Source organism: Drosophila elegans, unplaced genomic scaffold (genome assembly GCF_018152505.1).
Source record: "Drosophila elegans isolate 14027-0461.03 unplaced genomic scaffold, ASM1815250v1 contig_814, whole genome shotgun sequence".
Lineage (NCBI taxonomy): Eukaryota > Metazoa > Arthropoda > Insecta > Diptera > Drosophilidae > Drosophila > Drosophila elegans.
In genome coordinates this window covers 4,096,710-4,118,039 of record NW_024546167.1, presented here as the reverse complement: position 1 = coordinate 4,118,039, position 21,330 = coordinate 4,096,710, and the positions used below count along the sequence as shown (strand labels likewise).

At 40.4% G+C, this 21,330-nt stretch overlaps 2 protein-coding genes across 5 annotated transcripts in view; one reads left to right on the top strand and one right to left on the bottom strand.

Moving 5' to 3' along the window:
- The window catches only part of LOC108134499 (pneumococcal serine-rich repeat protein), a 64,450-nt gene that overhangs the window by 31,979 nt on the left and 11,141 nt on the right, over nt 1-21,330 (top strand). For all 4 annotated transcript variants that reach the window (XM_017254825.2, XM_017254823.2, XM_041710597.1 and 1 more), the window contains exons 3-6: nt 4,215-4,983; nt 10,260-10,673; nt 11,331-11,820; nt 12,654-13,364. In XM_017254825.2, the coding sequence (XP_017110314.1) occupies nt 4,215-4,983; nt 10,260-10,673; nt 11,331-11,820; nt 12,654-13,364 (2,384 nt within the window). The remainder of the gene's footprint in view (nt 1-4,214; nt 4,984-10,259; nt 10,674-11,330; nt 11,821-12,653; nt 13,365-21,330) is intronic.
- Nucleotides 5,476-8,890, bottom strand: LOC108134501. The gene has a single exon (XM_017254827.2). It carries the CDS (start codon nt 5,927-5,929, stop codon nt 5,567-5,569), a length of 363 nt encoding a protein of 120 aa, XP_017110316.1. The 5' UTR covers nt 5,930-8,890; the 3' UTR covers nt 5,476-5,566.

Sequence of the window (21,330 nt, the reverse complement as noted above, 5' to 3'; positions counted from 1 at the left end):
CGTCGCGTTTGTATTTAGCTTGTAATTTTATGATTCGAACCATTAAACTTGTTCCCATTAACTATGTTGACACATTTTTGGTTTCACGACGTGTAGGGGTCACAAATAATACTTATTATGCCCTCTAATCAATAAACCTCGCAATCTCCGACTATCAGATATAATAGAATAGAATGGAGCGAAGCAAGAATAAACGGTGGAGGGTAAATAAAATAGTCAGCCATTGAAGAGGCTAAAGCGAATCGAACTCGACACAAAATCGGTTCAGGGTCTTGTGTCGTAGATAGACCGATTCGCTTCCATTCCCGCTGCCCTGATACCACAACCCGAACCTCAGCCAGAGACCCTATTTATCAGCGTGCTTCAGTATTACCTTCTTGACTTACTGATACTCCTATGTATTTGGTTTATTTACTCTTCTTACGAAACAAGTCGGGAACAAAGGTTGAACCCTGTCGTTCCTTTCGAGGAGCGGGCGCGATAACAACAGCGCAGAGTTTGCATAAAGGGCAAGGGGGAAGTCAGCAGTCAGAAGTCAGCAGTCAGCTGGCTGGTCCGGCGCTTGTTTGATTTTCAAATGAGGTCAAAAGAAATAATAAAATTCGGCTGATAAGCTGCACTCCCCATTTGGACCCTCCACACTCTGCCCTGTAAGTTAATCACCTATCGATGATTTCTTGCGTCAGAGGTTATATGATTTTTTTTTTTTTTTTTTTGGGATTTTTTCCCAAGGTCTAGACGGTCGAGTATGTGACCCTTCAGCGGCAGCTGTGTGGATCGAAAATCTATGGCAATTTGTCGCAATTATTGCCACTAGTACACTAGTAATTTTACTTGCTGCCAATATAATGAAAAATGGTCACATGACAGGTCAACACGGCAGCTGTGTTTGCCAGTATGCCGTATACGTAAACGTAAACGTATACGTATACGTATCGCACCAAATGGCAATGAACTTTACCGCTCCCAGAACTCTGTGCACCCGCCACTTTCTATGGTGTGAACGTGAACATGAACGTGCTCGGTCGTAAGTTTTCGATGTCGGCGTCGTCTATTAGTACTATTGACACTTGCCGACCCAGCGGCGACCGAAATGCGGCCTGTCACCGTGCGGATCGCTCACAGATACTCAGGTATGAGCACGGTGGGGGAAAAAAAAAACATAACGTCCGACTGGAAAAAGTCAACAGTGTCGCGCATGGCACATGTTGGGTCGAGGTTTCTATACCCCCCCATATCTCCCCCTTTTCCCGTACATCTCTATCGGGTCCGCCTTCTCTCATCAACATCGTCATCGTCATCGTCATCGTCATAATGATCTTCGGCATTCGACATTCGGCACTTAGCACCATTGGCACCAAGCGATGCCAATCAGGGGTCTTTGGGGAGCTGAAGCTCGCTGACCGACCGAAATGGGCAAACGATAGCGGGCACAGTGGGTCGAGGGTATCCAAAAAAAATAAGGACAACTTTGTTTCCAAATTCACGAAAATATATGTGACAGATATAAATGAAAATAATTCCTTATCTCGATCATCGCCAGAATTATATTCCTATATGCTTTATAACAGATAGAATAATAATCGTGCAGATTTGCATTATACCTCCCTCGAAAATGGAGAAGCGGAATTTATTTAGTTGGAAAACGTCAAAATATATTCCTTAAAATCCAATATTTCGCCAATCTAATCATTGATAAGCATTTTGTCATATTTATAAAATGGGAACTGGGTTTTAATGCTAATGATTGTTATAAATGAAATACAAATTGGTAGAGTCGCGAAATTCTCTTTAAACTAGATTTTTTACTTTTAAGATTTTTCATTAGAAATAATACAAAGGGATATTTACTGCATTTGACAGACGCAAACACAGCTACAAAAAAAAAGATATTTTCAAAGCACAAACAAAATCACACAAATTTGTTATCTTTTAGAAAGAATGCGTTAAATGATTTCTTTCAACGTATACAAATATTTTATCTCATCTTTTTTTAATTCGAAATCCCAATTTTCTAATTCAATCGTGTAGATCGTATTAAAATCATATTGTTAATAATTATAGTTTGTATATTTTGTAAAATTCGCAGAACTTAAATCTAGATGAATCCAAATAAGCTTGTCATCCACTGTTTAACCACTTTAGGGCGGTTGGTTTTGGTTTCTTTCTATGTTTCATTATTAACCCACAACTTAATTTCTATGCTAACCAATAATAAACTTAATTTTATGATAACGCATGGACAACTTATTAAACAGCATACATATAAGCTATTTCGGGCTCGAATATGAAGGGTGAAATTTGATATAAGGCAGATCGGCAGGGAGCTTTCGTTGTTGTTGACCAAACCCAATGCAATTCCGAGCCACGATTCTGGTTCTGTTTTGATTCGGGTTCCGATTGTGGGGATCGTAACGAGCTTAAAACTACAAATTGTTGTTAATTTCGCTTGTAAATATTTCATTTAATTATTTATGCTGTGTGCTTTGGCTGCCAAACATGCGACCGAGTGGATCTGGCACCAGGTTTTGGGTACTAGTATGAGTATGGGTATGGGTATGGCTTACTGTCTGTGTTTGGGATTGGGACTGGTGTGGCTTCCATCAATTTACACCTGCTGGCTGAGAGGGTTTCGATAGCTCGCTTATCCCCTGTCCTCCACCTGGCCGACCATTACCTCGCAGGTAAAGGTCATTGCTTGTGCACGCATTGATACACGTATTTGCTTTTTAATTTTTGCCAGTTAAATTACAATTAAATTGTTTATGTGGCCTAACAAAAATTGGGAATATAAACTTAGGTAAATAAAAAAAATGCCCTGCCTTTTGTGGGGGAAGTTAAAAAGCACCATAAAATTTTGTTTGAATATCTTTGTGTTTCTACTTTTATGTATGGGTACCCTTTTGTGCAGAAAGTAAAATTAAGACAATGGTTTTGGCTTAAAAATTAACTATCATCCAATTGGTTGGATTAACTTCAAGTAAATACACTATTAAATTTATAATTTAGTTTTTCTGGAATTAATGTTGTGCTGAATTCTTGGTTTTTTTAAAGGCCCTTATCCCAAAAAAGAATTAGAAAAACAAAGATGAAAATTATAGAAACAAATAGAATTTTGATGAGTGGGAAAAAAGTTTGGAAACTGAACTTAATTGAATTCCTATCATCAATGACAACTCTTTTTTGAAAACTCTCATTTAACCCCTACATAGGTTCCCTTATCTCCAAGTTAAATGCGTACGATTGTTGCTACCACCTAACTCCCCATTTCATTGTCTGGGTTTGCTGCTGTTTGTTTGTTTAATGATTGTTTTTTCCGGGCTCTGTAACTGTTCGAATCGCACTCTGCCGTACTGTACGCAGCGTTGACGTGCACTTCGCGGCCCCTGGCTCACCCCGATAATTAGCTTAAGGGTTCAACGATGCAGGTCAATGGTTTTGTTAACATATTATAAGTTATTTTAACCTTTGGCCGATTTGCATGCGACGCAAGCCTCAAGCTTTTTACACCACAATGTTTTTGGCTCAGTCTATGGGTGCGTGCCATTGCCGAGTGTGTTCTTATGTGTGCTTCTACTATAAGTTTGCGTGTACAGTTAGAATTTCAATTTCGAAAAATTTAATATTAAATTTTAAATAATTTATTTTTGTATAATACGAAAATTGAATACTGGTGAGTTTTTTTAAATAACTAGTTTTCAGGCCAGTAAACTTTGAATTTAAATTAATTATTTATAGAGCCTAATATCAAAAATTTGTTTTCTTTATATTAAGTAACCATCCAACCAAATTATTTATTGCTTAATGAATTTATTACTTCGATCGAGTATAGGCAAAAGTATGATCAAATAATACAAATTCCAAATAAATTTACACATACATATAACATTTTTTAAAATTATTGTAAAAAAAGTTTGTTCTTTGTTGTATATTATGTAAATAAAGTAAGTAAGTAGTAAAGTGTTAATACGAATTTATGTCGTAATATTTAATCCCCACTTTTATAAAAAAAATGTACACTTATAAAAAGTTGTATTAGTTTTTGTTTCAAAGTTTGCCAGTCCTAAAAATGTGTTAAGATTCGAGGTAATGTAATAGACTTATTGAAATTAAAGCAAAACCTCTAGTTAAATTTAAATTGAGTATTCATATACATAGTTTATATACATAGTTCACTCCTCGACTAACTCACACTCTATTTTGTCCAATTGTAGGTAACGCACCCACCGACATACTGCAGCAGAAGCCAGCCAAGGCCACCACCGCCATTGTGGGCGGTCGCAGCGCAGCCCAACCGGCGACCCACGACGACCAGCAAGCGGCCACGACCGCCACAGCCACCAAGCGGAAGCACCTCGAGCGGCTGGCCAGCGATCTGCGTCAGCTGGGCCAGAAGGGCAGGAGAAGCTCGGAGAGTCCCGTTTCATCGTACCCCTCGATTGCGGCTACTGCCAAAATGCTAAGCGAGCGATCGCTGCTGCTCAGCGGATATGGGGCCATCGAGAGTAACGCCAAGAAGCTGAGCGAAGCGGCCACCGGTGGGGCGGGTGGCGGGGTGGCGGTTAGTCAGGCCGCCACGCCCTCCCTGGGTGCTCCCGCCTCGGCAGCCTCTTCCTCCTCCTCCTCATCCTCATCCGCCTCCTCTGCTGGTAACACCGCCTGCACCGCCAATGCGAACACTGCATCCGTGGCTGCTGCCTATGCCGCTCTGTATTTGGAGAAGGTCAAGCATGAGAAGTTGTCGCCGCTGCAGATGGACAATCACAAGGATGCGCCGATGGTCACAATTCACAACAACAACAACAATAACACCATTAACAACAACAACAGCAGCAGTAGTAGTAGCAGCATTAGCAACAACCATCAATCCAGTCAACAGCCACATCCACATCATATGGGCCACAGCGTCAAAAGGGAGCGGCTCAGTCCAGGCAGCAACAGTAGCAGCCACAACGGCGAACTTACTGTCAGCTCATTTGCCAGGTGAGTGTGTGTGTGTGTGTGTGGAGGGATTTTACCCAAAGTTGATTCATTGATTTATTGAATCACAGATTCGTGATCACTACCTTGATCCATTGACCTCTTTAAAACTGATTCACCTCACAAGCTTTGTTAATTCCATCACTAGAGACACTAATCATGACAATATATTGAAGATTTCTAGACTTTTTTTTAAAGCTTTTTCGAAACATAGTTTGGATATTGTTAAAATATCACTTTTTGAATTGTTTTCAAAACAAAAAGGTCCTGTGACAGATGGCGCCAGCAATTCTATTTACACGGCAAACTATAAATTCGAAAAAAAATAAAAATAAAAATAAAAAATAATAAATATAAATTTGTAAAAAAACATACAGGACTTCCTGCAGTTACGTCATTTATAACGTTTAGACATCAACTTCTTCATAACTTTTGAAATAATACCTCGATTTGGTATGTTTTTTGAGTGCCAGTCTGCAAGTTAAATCCCAAATCTTTAGATCGTTTAATACGGTGTTTACTTAATTTATAGCGTTAAATCAAACGGAAACAATTACAAAGTTAACAAGAATATTATAAACTGTCTCTACTTGGGTTCTTTTTGATCTTCGTGATCCTTGTGATCTTCATCCTCGGAACTCTCCATGTGGCACCGTTCACTGTGTTCAAGCATGTTATTGTAATGTTCCCGCCGCATTTCCAAGAACCTCATCCTGCGCCGGAGTCGCTGCTCCGCGGTTTCTTCAGCTAGGTTTTCACTTTCGATCTCCGGCAACGAAACGATAACTGAGGGAGCACTTGAGATTTCGGGTCTGGGGGTGTTGATGGGTCGCAGGATGGACGGTGATATGCTAACAGTGCCAGTGGCAATGGAATCATCAGGGTTGGGATCATCCTGGCGAAGATCGCCCAACTTCTCAGGCACTTCATCCTTATCCTTGTCAGACATATTCTGGAGACTTGATACAAATATTATTTGGTACTTATCCACAACAATTTCAAAGCCATGTTGATGTTGATTCGGAAAAGAGATAGATTTCCCCTCCGAACTCGTTTTCTGGACTATTTATCAAGCGATTTCGACGGCTGTCGACGCCTGACAAATTAATTAACATTTTAGTAAATTAATACCTCGAAAAGAAACCAAATCGATGTGGCTTCTGTTCGCAGGCCAAAGCAAATTAATCAAAACCAAGAAACAAAAAGAAACGAACACGAATGTGTCTACACAAGAGCACGCTTCTGCTGTCAAAAAAGAGGCAATAACAAAGAACCCGCCAAGAGAAGCAAAGAAAAACAACTTGAAAAACTTGAAATGTAAATACAAATAAGACAAAAAATTAATAAGCCACAGACCCCAAGACTGTGATACAGACAAAAATTGATTTGACAAGCCAAATCAGCAGCAATTAATACGCGCAACTAAATTAATGGCGTTAAAGATTATATATTAACTAATATAAACAAAGGCAATTTATCTCCCAATAGCAGAGTAAAAACAAAAACCAAACATGAAACCTAAACAGGCCTTAGGCCTTAGGCCTCAACACAGATGGATACAAAGATACTAGTTGGGCGAACGAATGGCTGGCCATATTAATATTAATGAGACATGCTAGTCTATCGCCACCTGAGGTGTGGACGTTCAGCCACGATAGATTCGGGTTTAACATATTCGATTGGCATCTCGACGTGGGTTCCCCAACTCCGCTCGGGGTGGTCGTCTGAAAAGATTGGATAAGCCGCATAATATTCATAATTATTAATTGTTTATCTACAAATTAGGAAGGCTTATTAAGGCAACATGCAGGCGCCTTAATACGATATGACAGTTGAATGCTCTAGGGCTGGGCCAAGATCTGCTTTGAAGACTATGTTAATATGATAAATATGTTTGAGATAGTCTGGGAATCAATGCAAATTTAATGCGAATACTCACCTGTCGAGCACTTCTGATCAAATGTCCCAAGTTTTCAGAACTTGATTCTCACCAGTCCCATTCACAAAAATTCGATCCTCTGTCTAGTTCATTCAGCTTATATTTGACCTTTTAGTGGTGCTGCTTTTTTATTTATTTGATTATTTGCATATTAAAACTATAGTTGTAAAAGGTTTAGAACACTTAAGAGTGGAATTTCTAATTCTGTTTTTGCCTATCCAAAAGGGTGCAGTATAACAAATAAATACATTTTTTTTAGGTCTTTTGTCTTTTCATTTTTTGCTTTGCCGAACTTTTCGTCAACAAGTTCTCTTTTTGAGCTATGTATATAAATCGTATATTAATTTAATCGCATTCAGACAGTGCGTTTCAAAATTTAAAAACAAACACTCTTTCTAATTTGATTGATTTTAATTTACATTTTATATATTTTATTGTTTTTCGGGTTGCTTTTTTTTGGGCTTGATTATTTGCTGGATAATCGTTATCTATGGAATTCTGGCTGTAAACTGTGCTTGAGTTTCGAACCGCACTGTATTCACAAACATTTAACTTTTTAGGGACACATCGGGTCTTGTGTAGGCGTAACAATAGACACCATTTGCATACCGAGGCGGGCACATGTTGTCGGTTGTATAATAAAAACCAATTAGGCATGCCACCGATCCAAAGATCTAAGCCAACCAAACCGTTAGACACACATCGAGATTGGGTGAAGTCGGGGAACGAGGATCGTGGCACGGGGATCAGTAGCAGTAGCCAACATAATCGCCACTATAAACCATTTTTTCATGGCGTTTTTTCTTGCTTGATCTGTTTGCTGTTCAAACAATTGCCAAGAACAAGCAACAAAACACAACTAAGTAGCTGCTACCAATCGCCAAAGCAATTTGCAATAATCAACATTTTTAACAAAACCAAAAAAAAAAAAAAATTACTAAAAAAGATACAACAAAAAAAGGAGACAAAAAAAAAGAACAACAGAGTTGTAAGCAGCAGAGGCAACAACGAACCGGCGAACGAACAAAATAACAGCAACCAAAAACAAAAAATCGACAACCAGCAGATCACGATAAATCAATGGCAACAACAACAGGAACACAGGGAGCCAGCTGAGTGGGCAGAAGGCGGTACAGGGGGCGGTGCAGTGGGCGGGGGAGCGGTACGGGGGCTGGGCGGCAAGCTGCTATATATAAATTTGTGCCGCAGCCTCCGAAAGAGCGACACGACATGACCAACGACCAACGACCAGCGACGACGACGTGCAGCACGAGTTACTCTCTTCTGGTCCGGCCATGCCACAACCACCTAGCCATGTGCCATGCAACCAGTGGTGACCGCCAGTTGGCTATACAAAAGGTTAGGATAATAAAAAATAAATAGAACATTAAATTAACAATTTGTCAGCAGATTACAAAATGTGTTTTATACAAACTAGAGCGTAAACCAAAAGAACATTTTAAAGTTATTATTTTACAACTGCAGTTGAACTAATAAAATAACATTTAAAAGTATTTCAAATACAATAGGGTCAAATAAGCTTACATTTAAGTAAAGTATTTAACTTTTACAATTGCTATTTATAAACTTAAAATTTTTAAATAACTTGTAATTCCTTGGTTTTACTGTACTTTGGGCTAGAGTAATTTCTTTAATTCAATTTAGAGAGAGTAATGTTTGTTTACCTTTTACAATAACTATTTTTTAGCTTCTAATTTTATATTTGATTGTTTGACCATGCTTCCTTTTTTTTCGAATTTAAAGATTATATTCTTATTCTCTCTATTATCCCATCCATATAGATCGGTTGATTATTTAAAACTTTATGCATACTATTGATATAACTACTTATTTTTCATGAGTTTTTAGTAGTAAATAAAATTATAAATATTTTACAACAAATTAATTGCATTAAATGCACAAATATCCCAACCTATTCTACATTTTTGTAAGTTTTCATTTTTTTAGATCAAACGTCACTGGCTTTAATTAATTTATATAATTATAATTTTACAAAAAAAAAAAACAATGATTTTGAAATTTCACCCTTAGAAAAAAGTAATTTTTGGGGAATGCAAAAGCCAAACTGGCACCTCTGGTGGCATGCAGCACAACGCTTTGGCGTAGCTGAAATAGAGGCAGGCACTTGCAGCTGCCACTGGCTGTGGCATGGCGCGGTTTAGGAGGTGACCGCTGCCACTGCCGATCTGGCCAGAAATCTATGCTGATTATTTTCTTTTCGGCCAGCCTTGCCTTGGTTTGCCTTGGCTTGGCTTAACTTGGCTTGGCTTCTTGGCTCGTGTTGGAGAGCTCTGGGAATGGCTAATGGGTGGATGTGGATGTGGATGTAAATGTGAATGTGGAAGCAGAGGAAACCTACGACTGCGCCATGTTGGTGGCATGTCTTCGGCGGTAGTTGCATATGAGTTATGGCCATGCCGGCCAGATTGTAGCCCACAAATGCTCGACATTGGTTAACATGAATTGTTTCGTTTCGATCCGAGAGCATCCAAAATGAAATTGTTTGGAAAATGTTTTGCGATCTTCTGAACAAGATTGAAAATAACCAAAAGAATTATGGGCAGATAACCAAGAACAAGGTCTTTAAAGGAAAGAAACGAATTATAACTCTTGGAATGATAGAATTCATTTTATTCAATCTTTTGTTTATATTTTATTGTATTTTTAAATATTATTGTTGAGAATAAATCAGAGAACAAATGAATATACGCAAAGTAATTGTTTACCTATCCATTATTTCAATATCCGACAGTTACCGGTCTTCAGTTTAAAAATCCAGTCTTAATTATAACATGGAGAGAACTCTCCCAGGCTTCTCACCTGGATACCAGTTGTTGGACTCCTTCCGCCAGGCAACTCCTTGGAAAACAGTTCCCATGTCAAATCGCATTCGTAATCGCATTATGACCAACGCCTTGGCACTTCTACAAAGAAATTAACTAAATATCAAACGTCCACATGATGTAGATCGCAGGGGCACCTGCTTGAAATTCTTGGAAGATTTTTTTTTTAAGAGAAGAGAAGATCTCACGGAAGCCACTCATTAGCATGTCAAATAAGCCTGGAGAACTTGGTTCAGACGGAGAACTCACAGAATGACAAATAATCCAATTGTATGCGACACCTATTCGGTCGAGAATGAATAAGCACTCTAGATAATTAAATATTAATGCAAATTTAGGATTGATCATGGACTAGAATATAGTAAATTTATCACGCTGATGTCACACTCTTCCACTTATGCAAAACCTGCTAAATGTTCCTCTTAACATAACTAATCCATAAGTTTTTTAAAATTTTTGAATTTTTTTCTTCACAGATCTCGCAGCGCCACACCCTCCTCGTCATCTTTTCGTGGTGGCGGCGGTGGTGGTGTCTCACCCAGCCAGCAGCAACAACAGTCCCAGCAGCAACAGCAACAACGCCTAAGTCCGCCCAGTGGCCCAGCAACGGCAACAACAACAACAACAGCAACATCATCATCATCATCAACAGCAGCAGCCACACACATGCCGCTGCACAATTTGTCAACGAATTTGCTAAATAGCATTCAGCAGGCTGCTGCCAGTCAGCAACATCGCAACAGCAGCAGCAGCAACAGCAACAGCCACAGCAGCAACACCGCCAAAACAGAGGCTGCTGCGGCATCGAATGCCACGGATTTCTCCACCCGCAACTATTCGGACATAATGCGATGCCTGGCGGCCAAGTACAACAATACAAATCCCAATGAGTAAGTTTTGGGGCTGACCTAAAATATATTATTATTCTTTTTTTAGTATTGGCCCTCACCGAGAGAAAAACATGGCGCAATTGCGTTCAATGGGCCATAAATATAACTTTTGAAAATAACACCGCAATTAGTAAAAGAATTGAAGTTAATTTTTGCATTATCTTAAAGAGCAATTTATAATTTCTTTTCATATCTTTAATAAGAAATTAAAATTTAAAAAATAACATTTGAAAAACGTTACTTGAATTGTATGTTAAATTATTTCATTTTTTCTTAATATTTTTACGGCGGTGTTTTTCACATTTTTTTTTTTGTGTCCATATTATAAATAAAAGACATTAGTAAGAACATAATTCTAATGCAAAACATAAAATTAAACCTGTAAAGCACAATATAATCACTTTTTATAGTCTTTTTTTTTTAATTTAAAGACGGCGATCTCGCATTTTTTAACAACTTAAACGCAAAAACATTTTAATAAATCTGTGAAGCAAAATAAAGATAAAAGTAAAGACTAAGAAATATTCCAAATATTGATATATTTTTTTAAAATTAATCTATAATTTTTTGATGCAAGAGAATAACAAGAAATACTCTTAAATTTCTGAATTTTGAAGCAATATTTAACTCACTCAATCTATATTTTTTCCGGTGCAGCAACAATGCAACACGACGCAATTCCTACTACGACAGCAGCAACAGTGGCAGCTCTTCGACGGCCACAGGCAGTGGGGGAGGTGCGGCAGGGGGAGGGGCAACCTCTGCCCCAACTTCCGCCCTCAAGTCGGCCAGCAGCAGCAGCACCAGCAACAGTGGCACCTCCACCTCGGCCACTGCCAAGAAGCTCTCACCATCGGCCTCATCGGCTGCGAATGCTGCTGCCGTAAGTCTGCCCAAGGAGGCCAAAGTGAGTGGGGCCGGTGGTGCAGGTGTGGGTGGTGCAGCTTCCACTGGCGGTGGTTCCTCGCTGTCTCAGCTGGCCCCGCCCCCCGCCGCCCCATCGCCCACGGAGCAGGCCAAGAGCCAAATGGCCGCCGTGGTGGCTGCAGCGAGTGTCTCTCCGTTTATGACCAACTTTCTGCCCTTCTCGTCCGGCATTTATCCGCCACTGATAGACATGAGCAGCACTCAGGCACTACTGACGCTGGTGAGTACTTCAAATCAGTTTGTTTCCTAATAAAGCAAAAGCGAGTAGTAATACCCGAGGACCACCCAACATGTTAAGCCATTAAAAGGGGCTCTTCATTAAATGGGCACCTATTTATGCATCTTGATTTTAAGAAAGCTACATGTACAAGGTTAAGCGTCTTTACATTTATTTTCTGAATATTATGTTAAGTTTATCTGACTTAAACCATAAACTATGTTCTATTTAAATTTAGTATTTGGTTAGAAAAAAGAAAATAACGTAGAAAAGTTTTCCTACTTTTCCTTTTTAGTTTTAGCAGTTTTCAATTTATTCCGCGTTGGGAATGGATAATTGTATTTTCTAACAATTTGACTTCATATTGATAGATTAAATACTACAATCGTTACATAATATTGAGAAATTAGTGCTTGAACTTTTTTATTTGCATTAATAAAATAAAATTAACAATCGATCTTTTATAACTCGATATATCTTAAAGTCGATTTAAATATTATAATAATATATAATATAGTATAGTATAGGAAAATAATATAGAATAGGAAATATAGGAAATATAATAAAGTACAGGAAAAAGTAAAGGATAAATTAATTTAATATCCTAAAGTTAAATAATTCTGACGACTTTTGCAAAATATATATTTTTAAGAGGTCTATATAATTTTTGCATATTGGTCATATTTAGTAGATCGCTCAGCAAATGTTAAATGAACCTCCTATTATTTTAGCTTACCATAAGGAAGAATAAGCTTCGTTAATGAATGTAACCATTTTTTTTTGAAAACTTTGTTTAAAACCCCTTCTCTTTCTTTGTTCGATTTCAATCTTTGTAGGCGCGTGCTGTCAAAGATGCCGAAATCCAGGAGATTCTGCGCAGCAAGCAGCAGCGCTCCGGTTCGAATGCCTCGTCGCCGAGTGCGAGTGCGACGGGCACGCCACGATCCAGTTCCACTCTGAATGCCGCACTGCATCAGGCAGCCCAATTTGTTACACCCGCTCTGATCTACTCGGCCCAACTGCAACAACAGCAACAGCAGCAACAGCAGCAGCAGCAACAGCAGCAGCAACAACAACAGCAACATCAGCGACAGCAGCAACCGCATCACGCTTCGCGGCAGTCTAGTCCACGTTCCACCAACGATTCCTCGACGGTGGCGCCCATTGGCGGCGGTGGCTCCTCGATTGCGTCGGCGGCGCCACTGGATTTGAGCTCTCAGCCGCCGGCCGCCAAGCGTTTTAAGTCCGAGCGACGGGCCAGCTCCACAGCTACCACAGCGACAACGGCAACCACTGGCTCATCTGCATCCACACCATCCCCGCCACCGTTGGAGCAGCACGACGAGATCAATTCTGGCATCGCCAACGCGGCAATGGGAACGGGAACGGGTGAGGGTATTGCATCTGGATCGGGAACGGGATCGGGATCAGGAGCTGGCAAGTCCCGAAGACGATGTCAGGCGCAGAGCGAGGAGGTTAACTCGTGGTCCGTCGACGATGTGTGCGGCTTTGTGGGCGGCATTGATATATGCGCCGAATACGTTCAGGTAGGACAAACCAAACACACCATTCTCCCTTTCAGCCCATTTGCAGTTGATTAAGCAAAAAGAGATTCGCCGGAGAAAGGAGCCTTTTGGCTGCTACTAATTGAGTTTTATGGCCCAGCTGGCAGGGGTAAATAAATTGGACCTCAGAAAGTACAAGAGGTTGGGTCTGAAATCATTACTAAGCCATTTTGACTCTTTGTTAAAAAGTAGTTTTCGGGTAAAATGTTATTTCATTTAAAACGCTAGAAATATTTTACAAACACAAAACATACATTCTTTGAGATACTAAAAATAATACTATTAATTTGGCCAAGAAAATCATGCGCTTATTATGACAAAAATTAAGTTACGAAGTCAAAAAAACTTAAGATAAAATTCTTATGTTTTCCCCCAAGTGGTTCAGCCATATAAAACTGCTAGCCCTAACTGACATTTACCTTTTGGACACTGAAAACCTTTTGGAATCGAAGAGTGGCATTCCTTAACCCATTCCAGGAGTCAAAGTTCATTTACCCAATGGCAGTTCGAAGATCGTTTATGTTTTGCTGATTCTCTGCCGAAAACCGAACGAATGTCGAACAGCCAAGATAAACTATGTTTTGGGATGTTTGAACTCACCATGGTCGGGTTGAACTCTCTGGCGGCCATTAATATTGTGCCACGCGAGCTTCGGCCTCAAACATAGACTCCCAGATCCCCAGGTACGAGTTGCGTTTGGCCAAGTTCGAGAGGAAAATGCTCCACATAGGCAGCTTTCGGCCTGGCCAGGTGATCTTTACGACCAGTTCCGGCAAGTTGAACGACTTTTGATCGGTCGGTCAGCCTGGGCCGGCTCTTGCTCTGGATCTGGCTTTTCCCCCTGGCTTTTGGCTTTGGCGTTGGCTCTGACTGGCTGGCTTTTGCGGTCGACGATCGGTCAACGTCAGGCATCATTACCAGACCCAGTTCAGGATCTGCACAGCGCAAAAGGCCCCAACTTCACAACGCGCGTTAATGGAGTGAAAACATGGCCTAGGCTCGGCTCGGCTCGGCTCGGCACGGCTTAGTTCAGTTCAGATCGACCGGGGAGCTAACAATTAAGCCGGAATGGCCAGTTGGCCAGGACCCAGAGCTCTAGAGGTGTTGACACATTTTGATGCATATTAGCCCGCTTGCAGATGGGGCCTTGAGAGTCGTCTAATTAGCACGCCGAAAGCGGCTTAGCGTGCATTCAAAGATGAACTAAATCTGCTTAAAAAGAAAAAAAATAATAAAAATAAAAATAAAAACATATCTGGCAAACTGATGATGATGGAACCAGTTTCGAGGCCGACTTTGACTCCTCCCCGAGGTTTGCGATAGACAAAAAGGCAATTGGCGTAATATTCAATTGAATTTATGGCCACAACGACACTGGTCGCTGGTCGTTGATCGTTGGTTGTTGGTTGTTGCTCGCTGGTTGTTGCTCGCTGGTTTTTGGTTGCTCTTGGGCTCGGTCTTGGTCGCCTGAACACCTTTTGTGGTGCCGGGGCTGCTGCAGTTGCATGAACTTGTTCCGCCAGGCCAGGCGATAGAAAAGACCAGCCTCGTTTCTGTTTTAGTCTTTTTTTTCTTTTTTTTTTTTTTTTGCTTTTCAGTCTTTTTGTCGTCGTTGTCGGTCGTTGAGATATTGTGGAGGTTGTAAATATTTAGTGCAGAGGTTGACTCTCGCAGGCCGTGGAAATCTATATGAAGACATTGAGAACTGGTTCAGTGACATTGTCCGACGACGACAACGACGATGCGACGACGACAACAACGTTGTCGCATCATGTTGCCGTCGTACGGCAACGGACAGAGTTGCAAGTGTTATTGATATTGCCTCAGTGCGACTCCACCTCCTCCTCCTCTGCTGCTGCGGCACCCCCTTTTTTTTCTAGGAGCACGCATGGGTGGCTCGATCCCTGCCAGGGTTTATTATCGCCAGGGCATTCGCCATAAAAATGCAGATGAAGTCATAAGTTGGACCCATCCTCTCTGGCTCTCATTCTGGTTTGGCCAACGCAGCAGGATGCGATATTTTCAGCATTTTAAATGTTCAGATTTATGGCTATATTAAAGCACAATAATAATTTCTATGCGTGATCAGCGACACGAGCTGCGGGACTGTGCCTCAGCCCATCCCCTGCGCTTTAAATACGCCCTCCCTTTGCCACAAATTGCCATGAATTATTCGCTGATTAAGTGCACTGAGGTAGCAGGTGGGTTGGCCCTCTGGAATGCGAGGCAGCCTACGAAGGAGGCTAGAAATCTAATCGATAGAAGATGGCTAGACCACCGAAAAAGATTTAAGTTAAGGTTCGTTGGGCTAACCAAACAAATTGATATTCAATTATGATCTTAATTAATTTTAAATTGATTAATTAAGAAGTGACTATCATTAATGTGATTGTCCGGTCTATGATTACGCAGGAACACAAATTAAAACTTTTTGAAATTTCAACGAAATATTTGTACTGTTTTCTAAAATATTTTTCCGATGTTTGGAGATATTTTTATTATGTTATCCCACATATTTAAAATTGTTTTGTTGAAAAAGCTCCTTATACACCACCGCAATAAACAAAAAATGTCCGACTTTAACCATTGAACTTCATACAAAGTTTAAACCTCTGTTTTTTATAGAATTTTTCCAATTCTTTTAAAAAATACATCTTAAAAAAAAACTATTTGAATTTCGCTTGGAATCTACAATACTCGACAAAACATGTTAAATGTATTATTTCTGAATAATTTGAAAAGCACTTACTTATTTCTTATAGCAGTTCATTTCCTCCATTTCAAAAGAGTCTAAGCAACCTATAATGTTTATGACTTTTTAAAATTAAAAAAAATATGCTTGGTAAATATATTATAATTATAATTAATATATTTAACTTAATATACCCTCTTGGCGAAGTGTTATTGAATTGCAAATACAAAAAGTTCCCTTTCAGCAATAAAGATTACCAATAAATAAATAAAAAAAAAACCAATAAATAAAATAAATATTTGCCAATTTCAAAGACAAGGTAAAATTGAATGGAGGTCTACGGACTGCCATTAAAATTCGCCTTAAAGCTTAACCCCTTTAACTTATCAAAGTTCACAATCAAGCCATTACCCAAATCTTATTCTGATTTCTAAAGAAACTGAAGATGACGAATTTGCAAATTGAGGCAAGACAAGCACCCCGGCAAACATCTACAAAACTCATTTGCCTTGTCAATCTATCAGCATTCCGCCTTGAACTTATTTGGAGCGAATTAGTTTCTGTCGGTTAATGACAGACCAGGAATGTTACCCCTTTCGGCCCAAAAAAAAAAAAAAACAAGTTCGGGCCCAAACCGAAGCTGTCAAAAGAAGTCAACGCAGCAGCGGCCAACGCAGTGCCAACGAGAGTCTTGAACCCGAAAGAATCCTCCGCTTTTGGGCCACCATCTCCATCTCCATCTCCAACTCCGTCTCCTCCATCTGGGGGCGCAGTGTACTCGCAGTTGTGATCTCTGGCACCGGAGCTCTCCTAGTACTTATTGTATTTGACATGCCAAATGCCAAAAGTACACGTAGGCGTCACAAGATTCATGACTGGAGCGAGTTGACTTTGCCTGCTTGCCCACGATCACTGGGATCTCTTTTGGATCTCTGGTTCGGTTCGGTTTGGTTTGGCTGGCGTTTTTTTTTTTTTCTCGATTTCGTGTCGTTCTGTCGGTGGTGGTACATACACCAACGTGTTATTGTTGCCTGGGTTCACATAAATGTCAAGCATCGGTAACATGGAGATCAACTCCGCAGCTCTACATTTTGCACCGTGGCTAACGCCCCCGACAAAAAAGTAATAAGAAAAAAAAAAGCGAGGCAAACTATGTATGTCTCCAGTTCCCCTCCCCTTTAATCCGTTTCGTATGCATTTCAAAGTCGACCCTATTATTAGGCATAGGGTTTCATCGTTGGAGTAAACATAAACAACGACTGCAAATCCACGTAGTCATCATCATCATCATCGTCATCGTCATCGTCATCGTCTTCGTTGCAGTTTCATATTCAGCAAAAGTCAAAAGCAACGGCTAGGCTCGCACTTGTCACTTGAGCTTGGGCCTGGAGGTCTCCATTCCCATCTACAAACATTCGATTAGATGTACCCCCTGCCCCCCCTGCCACTGTCCCCTGCCCCTCACTCACTCCCTTTCTCATTATTTGTTTATCTTAATTCGTATTAAAGTTAGATTTTTTATCGCACAGTCAACTCGTTACTTTGGCTAAGGCCGGGGCACCAAGTCCGGCTCCAAGTCTCGACTTTGGAGTTTGGTGCTTGGAGTTTGGAATTGGTTTGGTCCCCCGTTGGAGTGCAGCCTTCTCATCCATAACTGTCACATGGCTGACTTAAGTTTTATTTATTTTTATATTGGCCTTTTGGCCAGGCACTCTTGTGGCTAACTGCGACCCAGGTCCCCGCCATCTTTCCTTTTGGTCACATCTCTCTCTCGCCCGCCTCAACTTTTCAAAGGGAAATGCACCTCCGTTTGGTTTTGGAAATTGATTTGGAAAGTTGCATTAAAAGGCAATTTGTTGGTTTCTCGTCGAATGTGTGTGAGTGCGGCGAAAAGTGTTATGTGGCCGCTGAGTTGGGGTTTTTCTTCTTTCTACAGGAAGTGTGACGAGGCGTTATGCGCCAAAAAAAAAAAACAAAAAAACAAAAATTGAAATTAAGTTTCGGTTAAGCCGACTGACAGAGATGTGAAAGAAAACTTCAGTTGTTGAGTACAAGTTGTGATGTAACTGGAAAAGATTTGATTGAGTTTTAATTTGTTTAGATGAAAAAATCCCCGATTGAACTTTATTGATGGGAATCCAATCTTTTGCAGCTTAGGTTCAGTCAAATACGTATAGTTTGTAATGGTCTTGATTTTTCATAGAAAATTAAAAATGTAGCTTGTAATTTGATTATATTGCGTAAACTCTAAATGGTCGTCTTGATTTTTAAAAGGCAATTGAGCATATAATTTTCTAACAAAAGTGAGTCTTTTTTTATAAACTATTATCAAACAAACATTAGGTTTTTCCATACGGTCTTTAGACGGGATGTTTTTTACAAAATGTAACTTAAACAATAAATACAAAAAAAAACCTGTAACTAAAAATTAAGTTGTGAGGTTTCTTAAGAACTTAAGCCAAATAAATTTCTGTAAGCTTTCAGTGTTTATAACTTAAGCAATTTTGAACTTTTCAGCTACCAAAAAGTAGCCTCCAGTTAATTTCCATTTTTGCACTAGTAAAGCAACCTCATATTAACGGTGCTTTTGTGGTAACTACCAACAACTTTCATAGCCCAAAGAATCAATGCTTAAACAACAAAAACCAAAAAAAAATAGTAGAAGGAAAAGGAAAACAAATCACCGACTTGCCTAATGATTATAAACGTAACAATCTAGTTTGCGGCGTTGGAGGTCAACGCATTATCAGCACTGGCAACAGCAACAGTAACAGCAACAGCAACTGCAACAATAACGGCAGCAACTACCGCACACGAGCAGCAGCAGCAGCAGCAAAAGCAGCAACATTTGAGTGTGCAACAAGAGGAACCGAAGGCACGTGCTAAACATGCAACTCCTACTCTTACCACGGCCAAGGCCTCGCAGACAAAAAGACAGAAAGACAGACAGACAGACAGACAGCAGTTTTAGTCTCGGCCTCAGACACGACCATTCACTCAAGAGACAGCGGCAACCATCGCCTCCTCCTCCACCTTCTCCTCATCCTGGCCACAAGACCAATATGCTACCATTAATCCATGAATTACTTAAAACCACATTCCGGGCGGGCGGCGATGCGGGGGCCACATTTAAATTGCCCGCTTACCGCCATATTTCAATATATTGGTCCGGTTGCCCCTTTTTTTCTGGCTTCCACTTTTCGGCCGCCTACGAAAAGTACGAATAAAAAAAAATTGGCCAAAGACAAGCAATTTCTTGCCTCGCGTTTGCCGTTTTTTCTTTCCTTTTTGATAATGTTGCACGATAATGATGTCGTCTGCCTGATGATGTTGCTGCTGGGCCTTGGAGCCGGCAAAGCCGACCTGCTGTGGCAGTTAGATGAGAACAGAACGGAGCCAAACCAAACCAAAACCAAACCGAACAGGATCCAAACAATCACCTATATTGAAGGAAAAGTTCTGTTCTTTCGAGGGTTTGGGGGCAAAAATCACAGCACGAAAGCAAATGATCGCAATCGAGGGGAGACCTGCAAGGCTCTCCATCTTTCTCCTTCTAACTTTATGCGGCACAGTAGGTCTTTACTATTTTGCTAGATAAATGTTAACGTTATATACATAGTTGTTTGCAATGTTATTTAGATATTCATTTTAATATTTATTTTAGTTCAACTGTTTTGTTTGGGAATTAAGTTCGGTTGTGAGAACATTTATCATTTAGAACATTTTATACATACATATTCATATGAATATATATATATATATATATATATATATATATAATTATATATATAATTTTTTTTTAACACTTTTGTTTGCTTGTAAAAAAATGGGGAAATTAGTTCGGTTTGGTAACAGCCTTCCACTTTTAGATTTCAATGTTTATAATGTCATTCAAGATCTTATTTACACGTACGAATTTTATTTAAATAACACTGAAATATATCACAGATGTCATTGTTATATTTCATTTGTCACAATTTATCATATTTTTACGAAATACTTTTCATAAAATTAAGTAAATGTAATGACTTATTAAAACTAAATTCTCTTTAAATAGCCTTTCAATTTTGTGAAACTTCATTTCGAACCCCTTTCTTTTTTATTAAAATATATCTATAAATACAAAAAAAATATTCATAGCTAGGGAAACTCACTTACTCGAATTTTGCATTATTTTTATTTTATTTCGTAGTTTTATTTACACTATTAAAAGGGAGGAAATCTTAAAACAATTAAATTATGAGGTTAATTTTCAAGTCCTCTTTTTTCCACGGACCCTTGTTCCACTGTGTTCGCCGGACTGGAGCAGAGGTTAGATGAAATGTGCACCAGGCGGAGGTTATAAGGTGGCCACGGCAACAGAGCTGAGCTGCCATTTAACTGACAGTCAGCAGGCAGCAACTTCGGCGGCAGCAAAGTCAGGCAGCAGCAGCAGCAGCAGCAGCAGCCCCATTGAGACCCCAGAGACCTCGGGACCAAAGTCAAGACTCGGACGCGCAGTTGAAGTCAGCGCATGACTGGAAGCACCCAGACCAAAGACCAAAACCCAGAAAGAGCGAAAAAAAAATAAGAGAAGTCAGCCCGAAAGTCAAATGCCAAGCAGCAGATCATGCCGGGTCTGGGGTTTGGGCTTTGGGGTTTGGGGTCTTCGGTCTGGGGTCTGGGGTCTGGGGTCTCAGGTCCGGGGTCTTGAAAACCTCGGACCTCGGATTCAGGCAGGTCGTTGCAGCCAACGTCGCTTGTGGTGTGTTATCAAAGCTGATGATGATTATACCCACTTGCACGCCTTTTTTGTGCCCCTACAGGAAGCCAAAGCGAAGGCCCAAAGACGACCTGGCTTTTGGGTCTTGAGAGGAACGGAGTGGACTGCCAAGCTGAACTGAGCTGAGCTGAGCCTTGCCTGCAATTGGCTACTCGTCGCCATCGCCATCGTCGTCGTCGTCTTCGTCTTGTTGCATGCATTATTATTATGCGCATGCGCGCAGTTGGCCATATAATCTAAAATTGTATCTTTGGCGTGTAACCCGGGGCACTTTTTCTTCTTCTTGGGCCGCAGCCGCAGCCGAGGCCGAGGCTCCTGCTCCTACTGCTGCCAAGAAAAGCAAAGCAACAAAATAAACTGATTATGTGCCTACCGCTCTCTGCAGCGAAATTAACAGCCCCAGCTACTCTGCTGCTGCTGCTGCTGCTGCTGCTGTTACTGCTGCTGCTGTTGCAGGTCCCCCAATCCTTCTTCTCCTCTCATATTTCCCCCCT